General features: G+C 44.4%; 1 protein-coding gene across 4 annotated transcripts in view; it reads left to right on the forward strand.

The window, feature by feature from the left end:
• CREB5 (cAMP responsive element binding protein 5) overlaps positions 1-23,926 on the forward strand; it is a 383,557-nt gene that overhangs the window by 248,722 nt on the left and 110,909 nt on the right. The window contains exon 1 of one of the 4 annotated variants that reach the window (XM_036453720.1): positions 6,557-6,761. The exons of the other annotated variants lie outside the window; for them this stretch is intronic. Coding sequence (XP_036309613.1) covers positions 6,715-6,761 — 47 coding nt within the window. The 5' untranslated portion in view covers positions 6,557-6,714. Of the gene's footprint in view, positions 1-6,556; positions 6,762-23,926 lie in introns of those variants that run through there. 4 annotated transcript variants of the gene reach the window in all.

Here is a 23,926-nt window from a genome sequence, read left to right on the forward strand (position 1 = left end):
AGTGTCACTATGGTTAAGTTTTTTAAAAATATGTTTTAATTTATATTTTTTTTAGAGAGAAAGTAAGGGAGAAGGAGAGAGAGAGAGAAACATTGTAGAATCAGATTTTAACAGTTGGAGCTGCCTTTCAGGGTAAAGCAGGATTAACTGCACTTTTTCTTTCTGGGATTCTGGTGTAAGTCCAGATATCACAGCCACGTACAGCAGAATGTGGAAGTGGGTTTGGAAACCAAAATATTATGTCAGCAGTTTCTCTTTCATTTATTCTCTCTTATCAAAACCAACTTTTTAACTCAGGGGCTCTGTTAATGAAAACACAGATAATTTCATTTGGAAGGCCCGAGAGCTTCATGTTTGGGGTTTTACAAAAAAAAAAAAAAAAAAAAAAAAAAAAAAAAAAAAAACAACTCTCATTCCCTCCAGGCAGAAGTGTTGGAGGGCTCACTCTCCATGCAGAATAAATCAGCGCTGGTGAACTCTGCTCAGAGGAAGGGAGGTCAGCTTTAAACACACACAGAGCCCGACAGCTGGACTCTCAGTAAAAAGCAAAGAAACCACAAATGTAATTCCTGAGTGTAAGCCTTCCTTTTTATTTCTAATGCCCTCAAAACCTCTTCAGATTCATTTCTACTTTTGTAGTTTATATTTAAATCTAAAAATGCTTAACAGTGCAAACAGCCAGTGGAGTATATTTGCTGGTCTGTCATCCAAATTGATGTTTTCAGAAAGCCGTTTTTGTGCAATTGCAAAGTACTGGGGGATAAGTATTCAGAAAAGAGACCCCCCAATGGCTTGAATTTATAATATGCAAAGAGATAGGAATCCTCAGCCAGCGGTATTCCAGATCCAGCAGGCACTCGTTTTTCTCCCTGAGAAATGGAATGCCCATCGAGGAGGAAGGAATCCAGCAGCCTGAGGGCACTAGGAGAGCCACAGAGGCGGGCTTGGCCGTGTTGGTTCATGGAATGATCCCTGATAAAATTTCTGATAAAATGGCAGGGAAGCAGTGAAGGCCAGGTGAGTGGTGTGAGCAGACAAACACCATCTTTTCACCTGAGAGAGTTGACCTGCATTTCTTATTTTTTGTTGCTATTGCCATAAAACGGTTCCATTCTTCTCTGCTTCCATGCCAGCCCTTCTCCTTTGGAATATGTCTCTGTTCGGAATCATAAGCTCCTAAGGCCCAAGTGCCCATCCTGATTACTTGGGCCCAGGACACTGCTTGCTTCTGGGCACACAGATTAACCCAGGTCACCAGGAGCAGCTGGGCTATGGAAGGTATTAGTGCCTATACAGAAGAGTAAAATGACATGGTCACATCCCTGACTTTGACATTAGACAACTTTCAACTCAAGCCTTAGCTTTTTTAGGTAGGTTACCAAATTCTCTGAGTCAGTTTTTTCTCCCATAAAATAGGGATAGGGAAAACGTCCAATTCATAGTGTTTCTGAAAAGAGTAAAAGAATTAACGTCTGTGGGGCACCTAATACAATGCACAGCATAGAATATGTGCTCAATCAGTTTTGGCTAATGATGACAAATATTGGCATATATACACACACGTATATTCACATATGTATATAGGTAAGCATCGACATATAATGTGTGTATGTATGAATTATATATGTCAATAAAATAGATATGATAGCTACAAAATACAGGGGGAAATCAATTTCCACAAATTTTAACATAGGAGATAGAGAAGGCCATGATCTTGATGTTTCACACAAGCAACATTTGGCAGGCAGGGGTGTGGGGGATAGAATGGCTAACAAATGGACATAATATTGAGATGGAAAGATTGATGAGCGTGATACTTCTAAGGAAAAGTCCAGCCCATTGCAGGTCCTCATTTCTTAAGGACCTACTGGGCGTATAGGTACTTGGTAGGTACAAAGAATGTTGAGATAGATAAGCACGGACTCTCCCCCCAAAAGAAGCTAAGGACTCACAAGGAAGATTGGCACAAGAGGTGGCCAGATACTTCCATAACTGGCTTATTGCTGGCATAGAATTCAGCCCAGGTGCCCCAGGAGAAATGGACACTCCTGCCCCAGCCTGCTAGTCCAGCAAGGCCTTCATGGAAAGGTAATGCCTGAGCTGAGAAGTGTATTCACTCATTCACTCATTTATTCATATTCACTGAGTGTCAACTGCCTTTCAGACACTGTGATAGGGTCAAGTGATAGAATGAAGTACACATTTTAAAGACAGAGAAGTTAGAGGAAAAATCCCCTATAGAAGACAGAATCAATAATTATACTATAGGGCTGATCAAAAGGCTCTTATAACCTCTCAATGCCCCCCTCAAAGGTTCCTTGATCTCTCCATCATTAGAAATGCATTCCTTTGTCTGAGTCACATCCAGTATTGCCACTTCAGAGCATTACGGATAGGTCTGGAAACAGGACAGGCCAGCAAGTTGCCTGAGGGTACTTGGTGCCAGGGCTGGGATGCTGGAGCCTGACACTCCCTTGATTACACCCTGGGAGTGGTTGTTGGGAGCCGCCCTCAGCAGGCCCAACCATCTAAACCAGCTAACCCCGCACCGTTCGGGATGCATGCTGCGCGGGCTCACCCAAACAGCCCCGAAGCCTCCGTCCACTGTGAAAACACGGGACACCCAAGTCGAAGGGAACGCTGAATGACAGCACGTAGGTGTGCAGTGGTCTGTGACCGGAAGGTTCGCTGGAAGCAATTTGCAGAGGAGGCCTTAGAAAAACCACCTGGCTGGTTATTGTAAATTAAAAAAGGAAGAGATGCCACTTTTTTTTTCTGAATAATTTTTAATACTAGGTTTCTGGTTGGGTACATGTGATAGCCATTACAGCTTATTTAACTCTGAAATTATTTGGCCCCTTAAACTCCTCTGGGACTGTGGGAGTCACGGGTTCAATTTTAAAAACAATGTCTGCAAGATGATAATAAGCTTTTTCTTGAGGAGAATAAACTCAAACCCAAAAGGAAAAAGAAAATCGCTCTCTCTGAGAAGGATGGTAATCATGTCTTAGATTTGCTGTGTGTCTATAACGTCGGAGCTCAGAAAGTCACCCAGACGCAGTTTGCTTTGCTCTGCTGCTGCGCCCCTCAGCCCTGCAGCCTGAGCTGTGCCTGTCCTGGTGGGGTGTGTTGGAGGTAGTCCAAGCGTGCCTTCTGAACTCTGAGCTCAGATCTCCGAGGTTTCCACTTCTCTGGAGCCGAACATTTCATCAGGAGCTGGGAGCTGAGTGAGTTACACTGAACAGCTGCGCGGTACCCACCACCCTCTCCCCAAGGATGACACGCTCTGAAAGGAGGGTGTTGTAAGCATTCCTGAGCACGCCAGCTAATCTGAGGCCTCGCCTGTTGGCTGGGGGCTACTTCTAAGAAGGATCCCACTGGAATTACAGCATCTTCTACTCCTCTCTGCAAAGCCCCCCGCCTCAGAAGAGCAGTTAGGAGGGGGATAGAAGGGAGAGGCCAGGAGAGGGCCAAAGTGGTGAAAAGGAAGCTCTTGAGTGGAGGGAATTTCCTCTGGGGAACAGGATATTCTCTCTCATGAGCTGCTCACAGGAAGGAAAATAGGAAAGCTGGGTTTCTTTTCAAGTGGGGAGAAGCGGGGCCGCCAGTGAGGATGCCTGGTTTGGAATGGTGGGGCGGTACTTATGCTGGGAGCCAAGTGCAAATGCAAATACTCAGACCCCTTTGAACTCTGGAACTGATTCTCAGGCAGGCCAGCACTCCCCCCAAGGTTTATGGGAATGTCCGCGCTTCCCGGGCCCATGGTCTCACAGCAGCAGCATCAGGTGCAGGGCCCTTGGAGGCAGGCTGGGTTCTGGGAGCAGTCCCTGATCGGAGGCACGTCCCCACGGTGGAACCTCTCAGCCCCCTCCTCCCGCTGGCTGGAGCGAAGATGATGCCGGAGGTCTCATGAGAGGTCTGCGCCTGGCTTTGGTCAGACTGTCATTCCTGTGACTTTCCAAGGAAGGCACAGCAAAGACACCTTTGCCCAGTCTTCACCTATAGCAGAGTTCCTTTTACCCATCCATAGGAGAAAAGGCAGGGGCACTCTCTAGCCACTAAACCCAGCCCCCCCGACATGGTCTAACCGAAATCCAATAGAAAGTATGTTAACTTGAAAGAATCTACTGCATATTCCTTTTGCTATGCCTCAAACAATAACATAAAGAAGACGTTTAGCCCGGGACAGTGTGGCTCAGTGTGACCCAGGAACCAGGAAGTGGCCATTTTGATTCCCGGTCAGGGCACATGCCCGGTGCCTGCTCCATCCCTCGTAGGGGGCATGTACGATGTTTCTCTCATTGATGTGTCTCGCTCTCCTTTGTCCTTCCTCTCTCTAAAATCAATAAAAAACATCTTTAAAAATAAAGCATTTAAATATGAAAACTAAGACAAGTCATGGGGAGAGGAGGAGGGAAAGCGAAAGCCCCCATGGTCAACGGCTTTCACAAAAAAGGAGAAATCCGTTTGTATAAATAAAATCTCCTCAGCCCGCCTGCGAGTAGGAAGGCCCTGGGGAGTGAGTGAAGATTTTGTTTTATTTATTCCCTGCATCAGAAGAAAAATCAATAGCTGCTTGGCGAGTCAGACGTAAGTGAGTTATACAGGCCACTGACATGGTGGACCCAACTTTATAACAACCACATTTGCCGCTGTCAGGCCACGGGCTTCGGCGGCGCCAGCTGTAATTACGGCTGATCACCTCTAATTCAGGGCTGCCTGCCCTGATAAAGGTGTCACTGGCGCAACCGTGGCATCAGCATCAATTGGGGATGTCATGCTCCAGGCCGACCGCTGGAGCAAGCACTTCCCCGCCGGCCCCAGGGCCAGGCAGACGGCTGGGCAGACCTTGCCGCTCAACTCTTCACCTTGAGTGTTGATAGCCCCTGAAGCTGTGATTTAAATTCCAGGGGACTCAGATGAACAGGCCTGTCCCCAGCAGCAGACATCTTTAATAAACTCCGAGGCTCCTCTGAAGGCCGGTGTTCGACGTGCGGGCTGTCTCTGCTCAGCATCCTGCGGAGAGAGGACTCAGTGGTCCCAGAGCAGCGAGAGGCAATAGACGGTGACAGGAGGCTGGGGTTATTGGAGAATAAATAAGTTGCAAACCCATGCCTTTCTTCTGCTTTTGTGGTATTTAAAAAAAATCTAGTGAACTTCTCGTTTTTTTAAATTACTTTTTTTTTCTTTTGGAAAGAGGCACAACTGGGGTTGGGGGGAGAAGAGAGACAAGCTAGAGTTTAAAAGGGGGACTGAAAACCAGCCAGTGCCAGGGAGAGAGTCCTGAGCAGCAGCCGTGTGAGGTGAGGGTAGAACTCACCATTGAAAGGACTTCACCGCCATTTGTGAAGGATAATGTCTGACTGGCCCCTCCAGGCCACCCCCAGGCTGTTTTCCTCGCCCTGTAATTTAAAGAGACACACATACTGTGGGTTCTCCCGCATCCTTTTATTTATTTTTTATTTTTTTAAATATATTTTTATTGATTTTTTACAGAGAGGAAGGGAGAGAGACAGAGCTAGAAACATCGATGAGAGAGAAACATTGACCAACATCGACCAGCTGCCTCCTGCACACCCCCCACCGGGGATGTGCCTGCAACCAATGTACATGCCCCTGACTGGAATCGAACCCGAGACCCTTCAGTTCGCAAACCGACGCTCTACCACTGAGCCAAACCGGCTTCGGCTCTCCCCGCATCCTTTTAAACTCACAGCCAGCCACACAGCAGCCAGACCCCACCCCCACCCCCTGCAAGTGCAGGGATGGGGGGCTGATCTTCATTGAGGGGGGAACACAGTTTCATTTCCTCTTCTGTGGGCGGCTCACCTGAGAGTGGAGGGCTAACCTCAGAAAGATGAACGCCGTGTTTGGCAGCTAGGGTCCTTTTCCTTCTGCACTTCCTGGGCCAGAGGAGAAGTGACTGATTCCCCAGCTCGCTGGGCTCTGATGAAGGCGGGGACTTGGCCCAGAAGAGGATTTGCCCTTGTTGACAGGGGGGTTACAGGCAAGAAGACCCTGGAGGCCTGGGGGCTGGCACTCAGCAACAGAAAATCCCATCCCGCTCCAGGGGAATAAAAACAGCCCTGGGCCACGGAAATCCTGTTACTGTCCGCCCGGGGCTGGTCACCTGTCCTGCTGTCTCATTCCCACTCGGCCCTTCCTGCCGCCGCCTTTCACCCATCTCTGCAGGGTCTCCACCGCTATTTCCCTTCCTCCCAACACACGGGCATGTTTTTGAAAACCAGCGCTTTTTTTCACATCTCACCGGAACCTGTGGGCCCCTGCCAGCAGCGCTGCGGGCCCTGCCTGAGTGCGAGGCAGCTGCTGGGCCAACCCCAGGCGGCACTGTTTCCCCCTCTGTTTACACGTTTCTAAGGGCAATTGCACTGGGAAGGCTCAGTGAGTCTGGAACTCAGCCTGGGGCTGTTTTGGTTACATTGAAGTTTTTGCTTCAGTTCTGCCAGATTTAAATGGTGACTTCACCAGCACTGAGCTAAAAGGGAGAAGGAGGAGGAGGGCGAGCCCAGGAGAAAGAGAGCAGGCGAGCGAGGGAGCGAGTGAGTGAGTGGAGGGAGAGAGCCAAGCTCCGCGCTAGAGAAGGGCCAGTGCATTACATCATCGCTTGGCCTGGAATCAAGTGGGAAGGATATGACTCACTCAGGCTAGTTAAGCTTTGGCTCAAATTCTACACACACTCATTCCAGAGCTCTCATGTTCTGCACCTCAGGAGGGAATTCAGCCTCAGTGATGTCCATGAGGTTTGTTTTTAATTTAATTTTATTTTTTCCCGTTTTTATACTTTTTTGGGGGACCCCGGCTGCCTTCTTGTCTTGAGCCTTCGTCCTCCTCCTGCTCTGGCTTCTCCCCTTTCTGCCCGTCTTTGTTTCTCCTCTTCCTCCTCCTCCTCTTTCCCCAGCCCCTCCGCTCCTCTCCCGTCCGAAGAGGCATTTCTTTTCACTTTGATAAGAGTTTCTGTTCCAGGACCGCGACCTGGAGGAGTGGATCCGGGGCGGGTGGGGAAAACGAGCGGAGCCAGGCAGCGCGACAGGAGCAGAAAGGCCACAAATTAAAAAAGCGAAGCGAGAAAGAGCAAACTCCAGAGAAGTTTCTTTGCTGCGGTGTCGCTCCTAATCGGAGGAGACAGGGAGAGAGTTAAAATGCAGGAACCAATCGCCTGAATGGTGATGTAATGCTAGAACCACAGGGTAGTTAAGTAATGTGAGAGCAAGGGGGTCAGGGTTGCAAAGCATTTACCTGCTCTCAAGGGGTTTTCAGTTTATTATCAATTGCAGTGACTGTAACTGGCTTCAGACTGCAATCTCTAATTATTCACAGACGCCCCTTTTTTATCTTTTATTATTAAAAGTAAAACTATATTATGATATTTTAGAAATGATATTATGATATTATCACAGCTGTGTATTATTTTCCACCAGGATATATTCTCATTCTCTCTCTCTCTCTCTCTCTCTCTCTCTCTCTCTCTCTCTCTCTCTCTCTCTCTCGGCTCCAAATGGTTGTCTTTTCATAAAAGGTCAGAGTGAAGTGACAGTGGGAGTTGGGGGTGGCTTTCTGAGCATAACTGGTGAATTGCAAATGCCTGGGAAACTATCCTGTTGTATCGTGCTGACTATGAAGAGTTGGGCTGTTGCATTTATTATTCAGACTACACTGTAGGTTTGTGTTTGTTTGTTTTTAAGTAAAATACAATGATCCTCAACAGTAGCTGCAGTCTCTCACCTATCATTTCAGCGAACCTTAACAGCGATTGTGCAATTTGCTTGAGAATTTTAACTTTCTGTTGGTTCAAGTGACAATCAGCTCAACCCAGGGCTTACCTTTAAAACTTTATGTTCTTGAGTTAATTTTAAAATGATCTGCCACAGTCATGGCAGGGATGCTGAATGCTTCTTGACTGATTTGTCTGGAAAGAATGAGTTAATATTGTAAGGGATTGATTGATATGAAATAGAGGGAGAGGGGGCAAATGATGTTCTTGATGCTTTAAGGGTCTAGTGTACCCAGAGAGACTTTTATGTTTGAAAAGTATTATCAAATTTCCGTATGTTCCATGAAATGGAAGTCAGTTCTGGGCTGCACTGTCTGGGCTGAGTGCTTTCTGACACCATCCAGCACAGTTAGGAAGGAAGCAGCCCCTGAAAGCGAGACCTTGACTGTGGCCACTCCAGAACTTCTGGGGCTCAGTGAGTCTCAATCACATGCAGCACAATGCAGACTAAGTAAAGCATGGGGCATGTACCAAAGAGGGGTTTATGTTTTTATAATGCATGTTTGGGATATAATTAATTCTGACTTTTTATGAATCTTCTCCCCTGCTTTTTTGGGGGAAGAGATGGAAGGGGGAGGGAAGTCAGTGGTACTTTCTGGAAGAAAAGCATGATGTGGTAGAGGTCAAGGGACTTGAATGTTAATCTTGATGACCTTGAGCAAGTCACTGAAACTATCTGGGCTCTAATTTATTTATTTTAATTTTTAAGATTTCTCTTTATTTTTGAAAGTATTATAGGTGTTTCCCCCCACCCCCCCATTGACCCTTTCTAGCCTATCCCCAACCCACCTCCCCCTTCACCACAATTTTGTCTGTGTCCCTGGGTTATGCATATATGCATACAAGTTCTTCAGGCTCTATTTTTAAATGGTGCGGACAAGGTGGGCTGTAAGACCCGCCCTCACAGGTGGGGCCAATCTGAAATGACCTCTGAAGTCCCTTTTAGCTCCGGAGTTCTGTATCCCTGTTCTATGCAAGTATTGCTAACAGGTATTCACCACAGCTTTCCAGAGAAAAGAGCATTTGAACTCAAGGTGAATTAGTGCCTTAAGGGAAATGAGTGTGCAGGGTGAAAAGCAATGGGTCTTTCCCCACTTTGAAGGTTGGTTTTGGTTTTGCTTTTTGTCATGAAGATTTCTCCTGGGGTGAAATTCATAGTTTTCAAATACTACCTGCAAGGCATCCTCAATGAGGGATCATGATCCAAGTGAGTCTGTCCTAAGAGCAGCAGAATATTATCACAGCTGTGTATTATTTTCCAGGGTCCATTTTATTTACCTGCCCCGTGAACTTTCCTAAAAGACCCCCACTCACGTCCCTCGGATGCAGGACGTAGTGCCCAACATGCAGGCGTGTATGTTCATTTGCTCATAGGATGCAGGTTCGTGATTGTAATGCATTTATTCTCCCAGGAGCTGCATGACTCCTTGACATGTTTCTGTAAATTTTACATGATCTCAGATTTGTAGGTGAGATTGAAGGTGACATTTGTAGGTGAGATTGAAGGGCATGAAAGACAAAACTATATGGGCTTATTAGAAAGATAATTTTTCCAAACAATATCTCCATTCTTCTTCATCCAAGTTCCCAGGTAGTAGCCTTATTGTAAAGCATGTATTTATGGACCCAGCTTAGTTGTGCGCAGGGAAGGACCACAGCTATGCCTCCCTGAGGGGCGGGGGAGGGTCATCCAGAGCTGAAACAAAACAGGGGCTTATTAGTCATTGGGCCAGGACCGTGAGTGCCAAGTGCATGCTTGGGAGTCTTCATGAGTAAAGAGAGCAGGGTCTCTTTTTCTAGATCCTTGCAATGTATGTTGACTTGGCTCTGACTTGCTTGCGGTAATCAGACCCATCTTGCTTGTGACTAACGGAGAGGCAGGCAAGGCAGGAGCAGAGCTCATCCTGATCCTAAGTCAGACTTCTATTGCCTCACTGCATCCCCATGGCAACCTGGATGGGTGAGAATCTTTAGCTCTACTATTTGGTAATTGTTTTGTTTGGAGTTTCTGTTTTGGTTATTGTTGTTTTTTTTAATTAAGATAAGTGTAGACTTACATGCAGTTATAAGAAATAATGTAGAGAGATCCTCTGTACCCTTTACTCAGGTTGCAAAACTATATACAGTACAATATCACGACCAGTATACTGCCTCAGATAGAGCCCCGGCTCTTACTCAGCTTCCCCAGCTTTACTTTACTTACTTGTATGATACTTTTATCAATGTGAAAACTGAGGGTCAGACCTGCCCTAGTTCACATGAGCTCTAACCCCTTAAGTCCAGTTCACACTAGGTCTAGCTCACCAACAGTGGAGAATCTTGGTGACACTGTGCATGGTTTATATTCCCTAGGATATGGCTTAGTGGCAGCTTTGTTTTCCATAGGGGCTCCTGAAGCTATACCTCACCTGTTGGCAGGAAGGGGAAGGCAGAGCTTTGATGGCATGAGAGAATGGGGCACAAATCTCTCCCCTCCACATGCCAGGCACTGAGCAGAGGGCACACATCTATCCCCTCCACATGTCAGCTGGCCATGCCTACGCTTAACCAAAAACCAGTGCTGAACTCAGCATTCTTCCTCTTGCCTTCCTGGGTTTTCCCTGGTGGACACATCTGTGGCAAGAAGAAGGGGGTGGCACCAGGAAGGCAGACATCTACTGCTTAGAAGAATGAAGGGTCTCCTAAAAAGAGTATCATGGCTTTGAAAGGTCAAAAGACCTGGGTTGAAATTACTCTCCCACTTACTTGTTGTGTGACTTTGGCAAGCTACTTAGCCTCTCTGTGCCATAATTTCTACCTTCGTAACATGAGGACAGCCATACCTACCTCCTTGTGAGGAGTGGAAATAATTTTAAGGCCCCTGGCATAGAGTGAGGTCACAGACACGATGACAGCACGGGATCCTCCGGGTAGAAGTGTCAGCCACACGGGGCTGATGCTCACAGGGCATCTTGCTCCCAGCATCACTCGGGCATCTGCCTTCTCCGGCCTCTCTTCTCTTAGGCCTTCTTTTTATTCAGAAAATCAAGCAAGTCTGTGATTACGTCAGGTACTCGAAACAGAAGTAAACGTACCATTCTAATTAAAGCGAGGTGAGACCCAGTGCTGATAAGACCTGCCAACTTTCCAGAGACCTGAGTGGAGGCGGAGATGCAAACAATGCAGGCTGGAAAAAGGACCCTCATGTCCCCATTCATGCTCCTCGGTGGCTTTGTGAATGGGAAAATGAAGTGAAATGGAGATGAGTGAGTTCGGTCGTGAGAACCGGATTCCATTCCCGGCTGCTCTGAGAGAAGTTTATTTGGAAGAGCAGGCATGTGCAGTGCGGATCTTTAGTGGGGTAAGGCCACCTTTTAGGCTTGCTGCTTCATCTCACATCTCTCTTCTGGTGGTAAAACTGGTGTTTTAGAGATTGGAGAGAAGGAATTGGCAAGGTGGCAAGTGGAAAAGTGTTATGATGGTGAAGTTGGTGGGATTAAGTAGCAGCGATGGGCCTGAGACTTTCATAAGTGTTCCATGCTAAGATCACCTAGTGTGGGCTGCCTCAGGCTGCGTGATAAAATGTCTGAGTTTACCTTGTGTCCTTTGGCCAGGAAAGCCAGACGAACAGGCAGAAAGTCATGTGGATTTGAGAATGAGCATTGTCCTGTGCCTGACAAAATGTAGGGTGGGCAAATCTGGAACTGAGTTAAAAAAATAAAAAAATAAATAAAAAACAGGAGAAGCAGTGGATAAAACACAGGTTTCTCCTTTCTATTCTCCTTTTACTTTAATGGTCCTCTGACCTGAGAAAGGCGCTCCTTTTGTATCTAAGAGTATATGTGAGGATGCGAGGGAGTGGTCCTGACGCAGGGATGAGGGGAATTGCTGAGAGGAAGAAGGAGAATGGGTGGCTTTGATAAATGTGGGCCAGGCCAAGGAAAAGTCTGTGGTCCAAACTGAAGTGTGTGATTTTTCAGCAGGCTTTGCTGGTCTGCTGAAAGTGCATGCCAAAAGGCTTGGCACTTTTCGAGGTTTGTACTTCATGAGTTTGAGTTGAAACAACGACAGTTCCTGACTCTTTCCAGCCTTGAAAACTGAGATTGACTTGTCTGAGCACTCCAAAGTCCGCTGCGCAGTGCACATACACTCCATAACCAGCCCATACATCTTTTCTTCCTGTACCTGCCCTGGCAGGAGAGCTTACTTAATGATTGATGAAGCCCTGCTGCACCCAAGAAGAATTAATCAATAGTTCAAATCACCGTGGAGAACGCGACAGTAGTTATACAATAGCCAAGACTCATCGAGCTATCAGCAGTCTTCCTTCCCTCCACATGATACCAAGAATTAAATTCTACCTTATGAATTTTTTTTCTTTGCTGTCTGGAGTGACTGAAATAGAACTGGATGTGTCCAAAAAAGCAAAGCCTGGAAAAAACAATAATAAGGCTCCCAGTGAATGCCAGGGTATCTATTAGTGCATAGACTCAATCACTTATCTTAATGGGAGGTGGAAAAGGGAGCCAAGAGGCTGTGTTATATAAGCTGGAATGGCTACCACAAGTTACTGTGTTGTAGGAGCCCATGAACCTTTTTTTTCTTTTAAATCAAGGCTCTTGAAAGAATTTTAAAGAATTAAAGTCATGTTGAGCCGATACATGTGCTGACGTGGCAGAGAGGCCAGCTGGGCCTCTCGTAGCCTTGTGGGCCTGGTTACCCACTTGGCTCTGCCCCTCTGCCCACAGTGGGGCCCGCATCAGTGTAAGGGAAGATCTGCAAAGCAGCCTCCTTTACAATGGTGGAGCCTACTGATCCCAAATCAGTATGGCTCTGTGTGATCGTGCCCTGGGAATCATTTTGTTCAGATCTGTGTTCAAACTCTGACTTTGCCACTTGCTAGCTGCGTGATTTCTCACAATCTGTTGAATGCTTCTTGGTCTCAGTTACCTCACCTATGAAATGGGATCCCTGAGATAAGGACTGTAATGAACTTAGCATAGTACATGTTCAGTACATGTTAGTCATTTACTAATGGGAGCAGGTGACTTTTGGGAAAAAATTTCTGCATCAGTAATGTAGAGAGAAATTCTGTCATTGGACACTTCCTTCCCAGAAAGGTAAACAGAGTCACAGAATGCTGGTGGAACTGTGAACAGGAGCAGAGGTGAGGAGAGGTTCACAATGCTGGGTCTATACTATGTGGCCATCTCTTCACTGGCCAGAACATGAGGTTTGAGCTCTCACCTTAAAACAGTGTATTTCATCACCAAAAGAGCAGGGTCTTTTTTATTGCACCCCTTTCAGTTTAGTATAGATTTATTTTTTAGATGGCATAAAACAACTTTTCTTGTTCATCTGCCTCTTCTTGATCTTCTTACGTACCATGACACTTCAGTCAGCTCAGCAACACTCTGCCACAAAGGGTTGATCCCCTTTAATTCCTCTGGAATTAATCATAATAACAGCAATTATAATAAACCCATTTAGTATGAATGTAGATGTAGATTACTCCCTTGTAATCTACAACTTGTTGCATTTTCACCTTTAGTCTGGCTCTTACCAGCATCCACTCTAATATGGACTACACAGAGACCTTTGGCTAGCCAAATTATTGTTCTCACTCCAGCTCTTGCCCTCACTCTGTGCATCTGCTGCTTTGCTGTTTCCTCCATCCAGATCAAAGAGGAAGCTCCAGTGCACAGGTCATAGGGAACGCCATTGGACTTGGCTTCACACTCACCAACCAGAACTTCCGTAGCGGTGGAATAATAATCCCATAATTCTAAATGCACTGATGGGCAGGAATGGTAGAGAGCCTTCAGCCCAACCCACTCATCTTAACAGATTCAGAAATTGAGGCCACCCAATGAGGTGTCGAGTTCTCTGGCATCAGCAAGCTATCTGGTGGCAGGGTCGGGACCTGGCTCTGATGCAGTGAGGAGCGCAGTTCCTCTCTACCTGCCTGCTGGGCTTGCTGGTGCCAGGAACTCCATCTTCTTGCCCATGTTTATGCCTCTCCGCCCCTATTTTGAGTTCTGGCTCCTGGGGTCAGTGGTGTGGGAGAATACAGAGAAAGACTTGGATGTGCAGGGGCTCAGAGCAGCAACCAGAAGGCTCTAGAAACTGGAGTCTTTCAAAGGCTGTGCTGTGTGAAGACTCCACCTTCTGGTCTGGAGGGAGGGGTGGGGAGGCCAACCAGACTGCTTGCTTGCTGCCTCCAGCCTAATGCTCCCTGGTGTCTAGTTAGTGGGTGGGGTGTGCTGTCCCTGGGCCGTAAATGACATGGGGTAACCGGCCAGGCTCTCTCTGCTTCCCACTACTCTCTCTGTCCCTCCCTCTCCCGCACCAGCCTTGATGCTCTGAGTGCACATCTGATGAGGACAGAGCTTGGAAGCCACCCCAGAACCAGCACCCACCCACCTGCAGGATGTGACCTCTGGGCTCTGAAACTCCTGCTTCCTCCCTCTCCCTCTCTCCCCACCTAGGCAACTGGAGACCACAATTCCCAACACAGCCTTACTTCACACTTTCATCCCAAAGAGACTCAGGCACTTTGTGACCACAGAAAACTTGTCACTTCATTAGGATTCTGAAAAAAGAGAGCCAGAGGGTAATTCATAGTTGTTTTAATGACTTTGTGTCCCTTCTCAGGGAGACAGCTTTCAGCTGGGAAAGGACAGCAGCCCACTGATATCAGTGTGTCCGTGGCATTTCTCACAATGCTTTATCGCGACATTTTCACAGCCAGTTAACCCAATTCATCCTCCCACAGTCATTACCCAGCTACTCGAATTCCCCTAGTCTCCAAAGCTTCGTTGTGCAGAGATGAACTATTGTGTCTCCTGACCTCCAAAGGATGTTTCTACCTAATTAATGATGGTTAAGTGCTTGGAAAATGCACTTTGGAAATATGCTAGTGCTAACATGTCTGGGGCTTCCACTGAACGGTTGCACTCTATGCCAGTCGGAGATCATTCCTACTGTTTGTAAATCATATTAAGATAAATGTGATTCTTCTCTCAAGTAGGTATCTGTCACTCCCTTTTCCTTCCCCAGCACATATTCGCTCTTTGTCCATTTCTCCCCATCTGTGTGTTAAGCCACTGTTGGTAAATAGGCCGGTTTTTGTAATGTTTCCTCCACAATGTGAGAAGGGTCACGTTGAGTCTTTCCATCCATGTGGTCTTTAACAAGGCAAATTGAAAATTGCTATTGGCTGAACTACCAGTAAAAGAAACATGGTTTTCTGTATGGCAGAGTGGTTTGGAAACTTTTTTTCATATGAAAAATAGTAAGTGATGTATTTCATATCACAGCCCAATAGACTCACATGGGTATGTTTACATGTATGTGTATAATTTAATGAAACAATGCTTAATCTTTACTGTGTATAACATTATTGTTACATTCTATGCATTTTCCTAAAATACTAGTCATTCAGATTAAATGGATTTCACTAATTTCTCACTGTTACACCCACTAATGAATTGTAGCCAGGTTTGAAAACATCTGGTCTAGTAGAAAGGTCGCTGGAATGCTGGACAAGGGTCTGGAGATCTGGGTACCAGTGCCAGCTCTGCTCCGATGCTAAGATTTCTTCCCCAGACCTCAGTGTTCTCATATAAAATTAAGGTATTTGTCTTTCAACTAAATTTACCCTCAGAGTACTTTCTTTTAAATCCTCTTGTATGATAATGGGAAAAATAATAAATTTTACAAAAACTCCTCTAGATATGGAAAACAAAGAGCCCTGATTGGCCCAAAGGTCTTTCATTAATCCATGTCCCCTCCCACCCAGGAGACCTTGAAACACAATCCAAAAATTACTAAACTAGAAATTTCACAAGTCCCTTCTAGTTCTGGCATTCAATGATTATTTTATTTCCTATGTAATAGATTGATCTAATGAAAGACTTCAGGTTTTACTTCCATTGATTCTGAGCTAGGATTCACAAGTGGGAATCTCCAGAATCAATGGGAATCTTTGCACTAAGACCATAATTCTCAGCTTCATAGTTGGCTCTTAGGCTTCATGGGATAGGTGCCTTCAGGAGAGGAGTTTGAAAGACTTTGGGTAGAGGCAGAGCAGGCAGACATGCGAGGACACTTATTTATGTCATTGTGTCTGCTATTTTCCTGCCTCCTAAATTCAGCAGGTTCTTGATTTTTAACACAGCTCCAAATCATTTGGCTTACAGCTGGTAAAATACAATTTTCTGGTTCTCAGAAAGAAACACTTTTTAGACGTATAAAAAGAGAAGCTCATAAGACTTCTTGAACATCAAATAGCTCTTACAAAACACCATTTTGATGAGTTAAGTGTAAATGAATCAGAAACATACGGATTAAATTTCCCTTGAAAGACACATGGATTTAAGAATTAAGGGGGGAGGGGAGAGTGCTTGGCAAGATGGATTTCAGGTTTTTGCCAAGCCTCAAAATGTTTGAAAAATGGTTTGAGACATTTTTACTGAACACGAAATGCCACGGAGTTCACCCATCCCAGACATAATAGCAGATCTTTTTTACAACAACTTCATGACAAGAAAAAAGGTCTTGTGGGGCTTAGCCATTTTCTCAATTCTCCTTCCATAATCCCCCCCTCCCCGAAAAAAAAAAACACTCCCCCCCACCCCCCTTATAAGACTAAGAGAACTGTCTGATTGACAAACTAGTTTCAAGTCAGGCAATTACCAGAAAATAACCCTACAGCCTAAAAACACTTGGATTCCCCTCCACCCATATACTACCCAAAGTCAATTATATCATTTTCTAAGTAGAATAATTCACTCTAGGGATATGCAGTCTTTGCTATATTTTATTCATTGGTGTCTAGAGTAATGCACGATTATTCTAGTCATTTGTATATTGTACTGCCAGCTTCTTTGGAGATGAGAAAAAAATGTCCACTAAAAGCAAACAGATTGGAGGGAACTATCCATTGGTTTATTAAGACAGCCACGGTGTGGAAATACTATATATTACAGAGGCAGGTCATGGGCTGAGTTTTTCAAGTGGCTGGGGATAGTCTTGGAAATGTGAACTCTGTTATAGCTTCTCGTTTCAGAAGCTATATTAGGACTTCTCCACACTTCAGAACGCTTGCTGGCACGAGGCAACTCAGGAGCAACATGTTGAGGACACATGGACTGATTTATCTTATGAGAGCTGGGCATCTTATGTACTAAATGCCCACCCAATTATTTTTTAATGACTATTCCTGACAAAAGCTGGCTGACATTTTTACAGGCTCATTTTTTCATATGCAGAAGCACAGAAGGAGTGGGTTCTGAGTTAGCTGCACACAGCGAGTGAGGGAAAGAGCCTGATGAGAAGGGCTGAGCTGGGCCATTTGCTCTGTGAGGCTACCTTGTCTCATGGCCCGGGTTCATTTTCATATTTAAACCGGGATGACCAAGGTTCCGTCCCTCCCTCCCTCCCTCCCTCCCTCCCTCCCTCCCTCCCTCCCTCCCTCCCTCCCTCCCTCTCTCCTTCCCTCCCTCTCTCCTTCCCTTCCATCCTTCCATCCTTCCTTCCTTTCTCTTTGAAAGAAACAGTAGATTCAGTGACCTTCAATATCAATTTAGAAACTAAAAGGCAATAATATATTTTGCAAAAGGTTTCAAGTCAATGTAGACCGAGAAAGAAAGCTGTCTTTAAATCTATGTGTTTTCACTTTATGCTGGAAGTAATGGGGAAATCTACCTTTTATTTTGTTAGTGCAGCATCTCACATAATACTGCAAGATAGGACTTTCCAGGAACTATAATTAGTTTCTTGCAAAAAGAGTACCCAAAGGGAGAGTAAAAGTCACAAGAAACACAGAAAGCTGCTTTCAGTGCCTCTGATGAAAATACTACACAACAGTGAGTGCTAAAACATACCCCTCATCTCATGCCGATGTATATTTACTGAGCTCAAAGTAAAAAATAAATGAAAACTACAGATACAGTACTGGAAAGGAAACTCAGTAACACAACTTTCTGTTTAGAATCAGAAGTAGGAGCAAATTCTGGCTTCATTTTTACCTTTTCCAATGCAGCTTAATATAGGATAATAGGCCCAGGAAGAGCTCCTTTGATTCTGAAAAATACTGACTCCCTGCCCAGAGTTCGCAATCCTTCTCTCCCACTTACCCTAAATCTCTCTCTCCCTTTCATTCCAATACCCTGTAATTCAAAAAGAACCCAATTCGTGGAGTCGAGTCTATCAAATGGGTCTCTTAGCTCAGCCACCTACAGGAAACATTGGAAAATAAGTCTTAAAAGTCTAAATGGATGTAGTGCCCAATTTGGCATCTCTAAGGGGGTTGGAATGAATGGATGTAGGTCAGATCACATGTATTTCTAGATAGGGAACGTTATCATTTAGAGATTGTTTTCATCTCATGTTAAACTGTGGGCAACAGTAACTCTTTACTATCATCTCAGCTTGTGTTGAAGTACTTTCCCCACAAAGTACTTGCCTTGTGGGGTTAACTGGGCCTGGAGCCCCTACCACCAGTATCCCCTGTCCCTCCCTCACATGCACATACATGAACACATGTGCACATGTGCAATGCAGGCCTATCTTCTCATCTTTCCTGGAGCAATTTTGTGTCTTCTCTTCTAGAAACTCTCTCCTGAAACTCCCAGGGGATTAGATATCATTCTGAAAGGGGGAGGGGGTGTAAAGCCTTGTCTGTTTCTCTGAATAAATCATGAGTTTTTTGAAGTCAGGGATGATCTTTAATTCACCCCAGGCTCCCACTACCATTCCTGAAACAGCAGGAGCTGAGTAAATGTTTAAAAAAAAAAAAAAATTTAAATATTGTCAGTTGTGTTTCTATTGGGTCAAATTTTGATCAAAGCCACAAAAAGTAGATGGGACCTACATGACCTTTCTAAGGGTCCTTTGGATCCTGAGTCATTTTATTCTGAAATGCAAGGAATAAAATGCAGTGGAATTTTTGCTTAGAACAGCTCCCTGCTTCTTGATTTCAACTTTCTCCCCTAACCTATGTTTATCTTGATGGTCTTATTTATATCTATTTCCTTTTGACAAAAATAGGAGCTAAAAAAAAAAAAAAAAAAAAGACTTGACCACACAAGGGATGGTACTTTTGACTGGTGCCTGAGTTCACAGATACAGTCAACATACTGCTCTGCATGTGGATAGCCAGCTAGATGCTTCTTTTCTGAGTCATTCGACTTCTGAGTTTTCACTTTTTTAAGAGTATAATTAAGATAGGTTCCCAGGGATTAAAAAAAAATTACCGTGAGTAAAGCAGACAGTCTATATGTTGAAACCCATATAAGGAGATCTGTGGGCACCCGCCCAAATTGAGAGAAGCATTAAGAGCTATTCCAAACCTACTGAAATGTCAACACACATTTGAAAAGGCTCCATTAGGGATGCAAATGTATGGTTCCCTGATTATGATAAGCACAGAAAAGAAAACAGTGAAACCCATTAGGAGGTTTTGAGAACGTGGTTTTGAAGAGTGGGGAAGGCAACTCTGGTTTCTGCTCAGGGCTGGCCTTCCTTTCTCTCCCTACCCCTGCTCTGTGTTCAGCGATTCTTATGCTTTAAATGGCTCTGAAATTCCTCCATTTTGGGGGTAAAGCCAATTAACTCATCTGTAAATGGGCCAACTTTGAAATGCCATCCATGCCAATAAAATTCATTTTAATAAGATTCATTCTCTGGGTTATGAACGGTAACTTGTTTGTGTGGGACGATCTGGCATTAGGAGCTCACTTCAGGCTTTTGATGTGTCTTGGTTTGTTCTTGCCGAGGTTTTTTTTTTTTCTATAAAAGACTAATTGTAACTTAAAATCTATAAATTTTACTATATAGTCTTCTACAGATCAACTCACACAAAGGGTATATTTCTATTTAATAATCATTTAGGGCTTTTCTGCGAAAACAAATAATGCATCCAATCAGCTTTAATTGTGGTTGTCCTGAGTTATTCACACATGATGTCAAAAGATATTCATAGTAATGGATAAATTGGGGCATAATTTTTGTGTAATCACTCTCAATGTAAAAAAAAAAAAATTAATTGATTTTTCCATTTTCCCTGATCTGGAAGGAACTGTATCAGTTTCCAGGACATCATAAAACAAAATATTTAAAGTATGTTTCAAATAATAAAAAAAGAGAAATACTTAACTTAATAAAGATGTGGAATTCATTTATGAAGAAAAACACTGGCTGTGGACCAATACTCCAAAGAGTTTGCCAGAAGTCTGCAGTAGACAGTTATTCTTGTACGTCCACTCTGCGCCATCACTCCGGAGCCCATTCCATATTAAGAAAATGAATTCTCTCAGCCACACTGGACTTGGACATCATTGATTTTGTTTACTTTGTTTTTGAGTAAAAATCCAGATCTTTTTTCAATGTTCTGCCTTATAAGGAAAGCAGCCCAAGGCACTTGTAACTATTGCTCTTTGAGCCCAGTTTTAACTACAGAGGTTTGTTTGGCATATATATTTGACACTTGGGAATCTTACATGGAAGTCCTGATTTTTAACCCCTCTGGAGACCTTCAACTATTGAAATTATTGGCAACAATGGAAATCACTTAACTAGCATAAGAACAGTTGAATACTTCAGCATTAACCTAAAACCCAAATTGTAAGTCCTAGAATGAACATTTCCATTTGGCATTTTTGCTCTTGTACCCATCAAGAAAAATATCCTCCGATTTCAGAAAGGGAGATCTATTACTAATAGCATGTAGGTTGGTACTCATATTAGATCAACCCTCTTAACTTCTAGAAATGCTTCCAGCTTTGTCATGGTATTCAGTGCTCTCCTCCATCCAAATGGAACAGACTACCCCAGAAAGTAAGCAAAGATTTTTCCAATAGTCAAAAGAAATCCCAGTGACCTCACCTCTGGCAGTCAAAAGACATATAGACCCTCTCATCAGGGTGGCTTGAGTCTAATGGCAGAAACTGACACGAAATAAATAATAATAACTATAAACATATTCTAGAAATATCATAAAGGAAAAGTACGTGAAGCTACAGGATCCTGTAAATTAGAGACAGCTCTAATTTGGGCATCAGAGAAAATTTTTAAAAAGTGATATTCAACCGAGACTTAAAGAGGAATAAGAGTTGATCAACAAAAGAAGATCTAGCTAAATATTTCAGGCAAAGGCAATGGCACATATTAAGTACCCGGGGTATGAAAGAGCTTGGCACATTCTAGGAAAGCCAGGTGGATGAAACATATTCAGCCAGGTGGGAAAGTGTGGTACTACAGACATCAAAGAGACAGAACGTTTAAAGGATGATCTTATTAAATACTAAACACTAAGGAAAACCATGGAAGAATGTCCAGTAGTGAAATGTTAGGATTAGATTGTTGGTTTGGGAGGATCATTCTGGTTGCAATGCAGAGGTTGGATTGGAGCAGAGCAAAACTGGAGATAGAAACGGTTGGAAGAACCAAATGAGAGAAGATAGTGTGTTAGTGTTTTGGACCAGGATCATGGCAGTGGGGATAGAGCCAAGTGGATGGGTTCCAGGCCTATTTTGAGGTGGAGTGACTATAACTTGGTGAATGATTGGCAGTAGAGAATGAAGAATATCAAAGTTAATGCCTGAATTCCAGTAATTCACTCCTATCAAAAAAAAAAAAAGATTTATTATAAGGAGTTGGCTCCCACCAATTATGAAGGCTGAGAAATCCCATGATCTACTGTTTGCCAGCTGGAGACCTAGGAAAGCTGGTGGTGCCAATCTCAGTCCATGTCCAAAGACCTGAGAGCCAGGAGAACTGTGATGTAAGACACAGGGTAGGGCCTGAAGAAGACTGATAGCTCAGTTCAGTCAGTCTGACAGAGAGAGAGAGAGAGAGAGAGAGAGAGAGAGAGAGAGAGAGAGAGAAAATATTTAACCTTTCTCCCTCTTTCTGTTCTATTCCAGACCTCAGCACCTGGAGGAGGGCAGTCTGCTCTCTTCTAGAAACACCCACACAGACACACCTAGAAATAATGTCTAACCAGGACTCTGGGCATCCTGTGGCCCAGCAAGTTGACACACGAAAGACCATCCCAGTCACCACAGACTTAGAACCATCCATTGAACTCAGCACAGGCACTTAGGGAATGTTATCTTAGCTCCAAAGCAGGTAGGGTCGGCTGGCATTTACCACTCAGTGGTGAAAATGTTTTTCCTGGCAGCTCACCGATTTGGGGGAGTTCTATCATTTTCAGAACCCCAGGTCGATGACACACACTGAAAATACACAACTGCTTATTTAGGGACCTGAACTACCTCTCCTAAGAGAGTTTAATTCTGTTTAATAACAAATGACTAACTCTGGAGCACAAAAGAGTCAAACCTTTATTTCTGCTAATTAAAAGGATCATTGTTCATATTTGAGAAGCAAATGCCTCCTCCCCTACTTCTCAGGACTCCTGGTACTTTTCTAAATGTTACCTGCACTCAGACCTTTGGAGCCTGCCTTGTTTAAGGAAAGGGAACGTCCAAGAGAGGCCAGAGATGAATTTCCCACTTGTCCCCAGCTTTGGGGAAATTCACAACTAACATGCTGCTTCCCCCATAAATAGTTCCCGGCTTCTCCATAATATCTAACCATATAACTTTGGGATTGGAAAGGTCCTTGAAATTTGTTGGCTTGGCCCTTTTTCTTCATGAAGAAACGGAAGCTGGGAGGACTTGAGGACATAGGCCAGGATCACCAGGCAAACCAGTGGCGAGGCAGTGACACCCCTGTGGGGGTTCTCAAAGTCAAGGCCATGCAATGAAGGCCTCTGTTACTTCTCTGTATGGCTTTATGTCCTTCAGATCAGCACATCCGGGGAAACTGCACTCCGGCCTCCTCTTCTGATAAGCGACCAAGTTTTAGGAGCTTGAGGTGAAGCCAAGCTGTCATCACAGACCAGCGGAGGGTTTCTTAGGGACGAGACAGCTCCTGGGAGCAAAGGGTAATGTGTGCACGTCCTTTAAATGTACTGTCAGTCACTTGCCATTCCTAGTCTGCTAGGGACTTATTGTCGATAGCTAAATTGACATTTACTGTGACCATAACTCTACCACAAATTAAAATCAGACCCCGAGTCCCTCTGGGGAAGATGTTTATAAGCTGTAGGAAGACATCTGAAATGATACCAAATTACATTTTAAACTTGAAACCCCGAATACCACATTTGTTTGGGAGCAGGAACAGGACCGTCAGGGGAATAATATGGGAAACTGAGCAAGTCACTCCCTTCGGCAAAATGCAAGGCCGTCAGCGAAGGGAAAGTGCCTGAGAAGAGATGTTTTATGTATAAATCCCTTGGCTTTTAACTAATCACTTAAGCCTAAACAGAATTTCCTTCAGAATGAACTTAAAGGGAAACTAAGCCCTTTCAAATGTCATGCCTTCAAAAAACATATGTGGATGCCCCAAATTGTACTTATAAATACACTGAGAAGGACACTGGAAAAATTATCATAATAACAGATCCATCAAAATGGCAAACCTAGTTTCCAAGTTTGGCTCAGCTGACACAATCAAAAGTGTGTTTGGGAGCAAAAGCCTTTATATCACTTCTGTCTTTTAGCATGTGGATGTCTGTGGGTGCTTGTGCGTAGTGGGTATGTTTCTGCACATAGCATGGCCACCACCTCCATCTCAGAACCTAATGAAAGAACCGACTCAGTCTGTACTCGGAGATTGCTTGTATGTCCAGCCCAGGAGTTGCACTGAAAATAGCAAAGCCTGGTTGAAAAGCCCTTTGAGATCCTTGGATGCAAAGTACATAGTAAATGCCAAGTATCATTATTATGAACTTTATTGCTATTATTTTATTAAGTGTTTCAGATGAATATCAATTTAGTCTCATGATAAGTACTCCTGCAAAGTGGGAGAACTTGAAAAGCAGCTCCGGAAAGTTTGCACAAGGAGGACACATGAGTTTCCTAGAAACTCAAGCCCTCTCCCAAACCCCCTAGCTCAAGCCAATTATTAGTTGAGTGTTCCTTCAGGATAGTGTTGAAAATTATCCTGACCCTTGCCGAAACCGATTTGGCTCAGTGGTAGAGTGTCGGTCTGTGGACAGAAGGGTCCCAGGTTTGATTCCGGTCAAGGGCATGTACATTGGTTGCGGGTACATCCCTAGTAGGGGGTGTGCAGGAGGCATCT

The sequence above is a fragment of the Pipistrellus kuhlii genome, unplaced genomic scaffold (assembly GCF_014108245.1).
Source record: "Pipistrellus kuhlii isolate mPipKuh1 unplaced genomic scaffold, mPipKuh1.p scaffold_m20_p_26, whole genome shotgun sequence".
NCBI classification, from domain to species: domain Eukaryota; kingdom Metazoa; phylum Chordata; class Mammalia; order Chiroptera; family Vespertilionidae; genus Pipistrellus; species Pipistrellus kuhlii.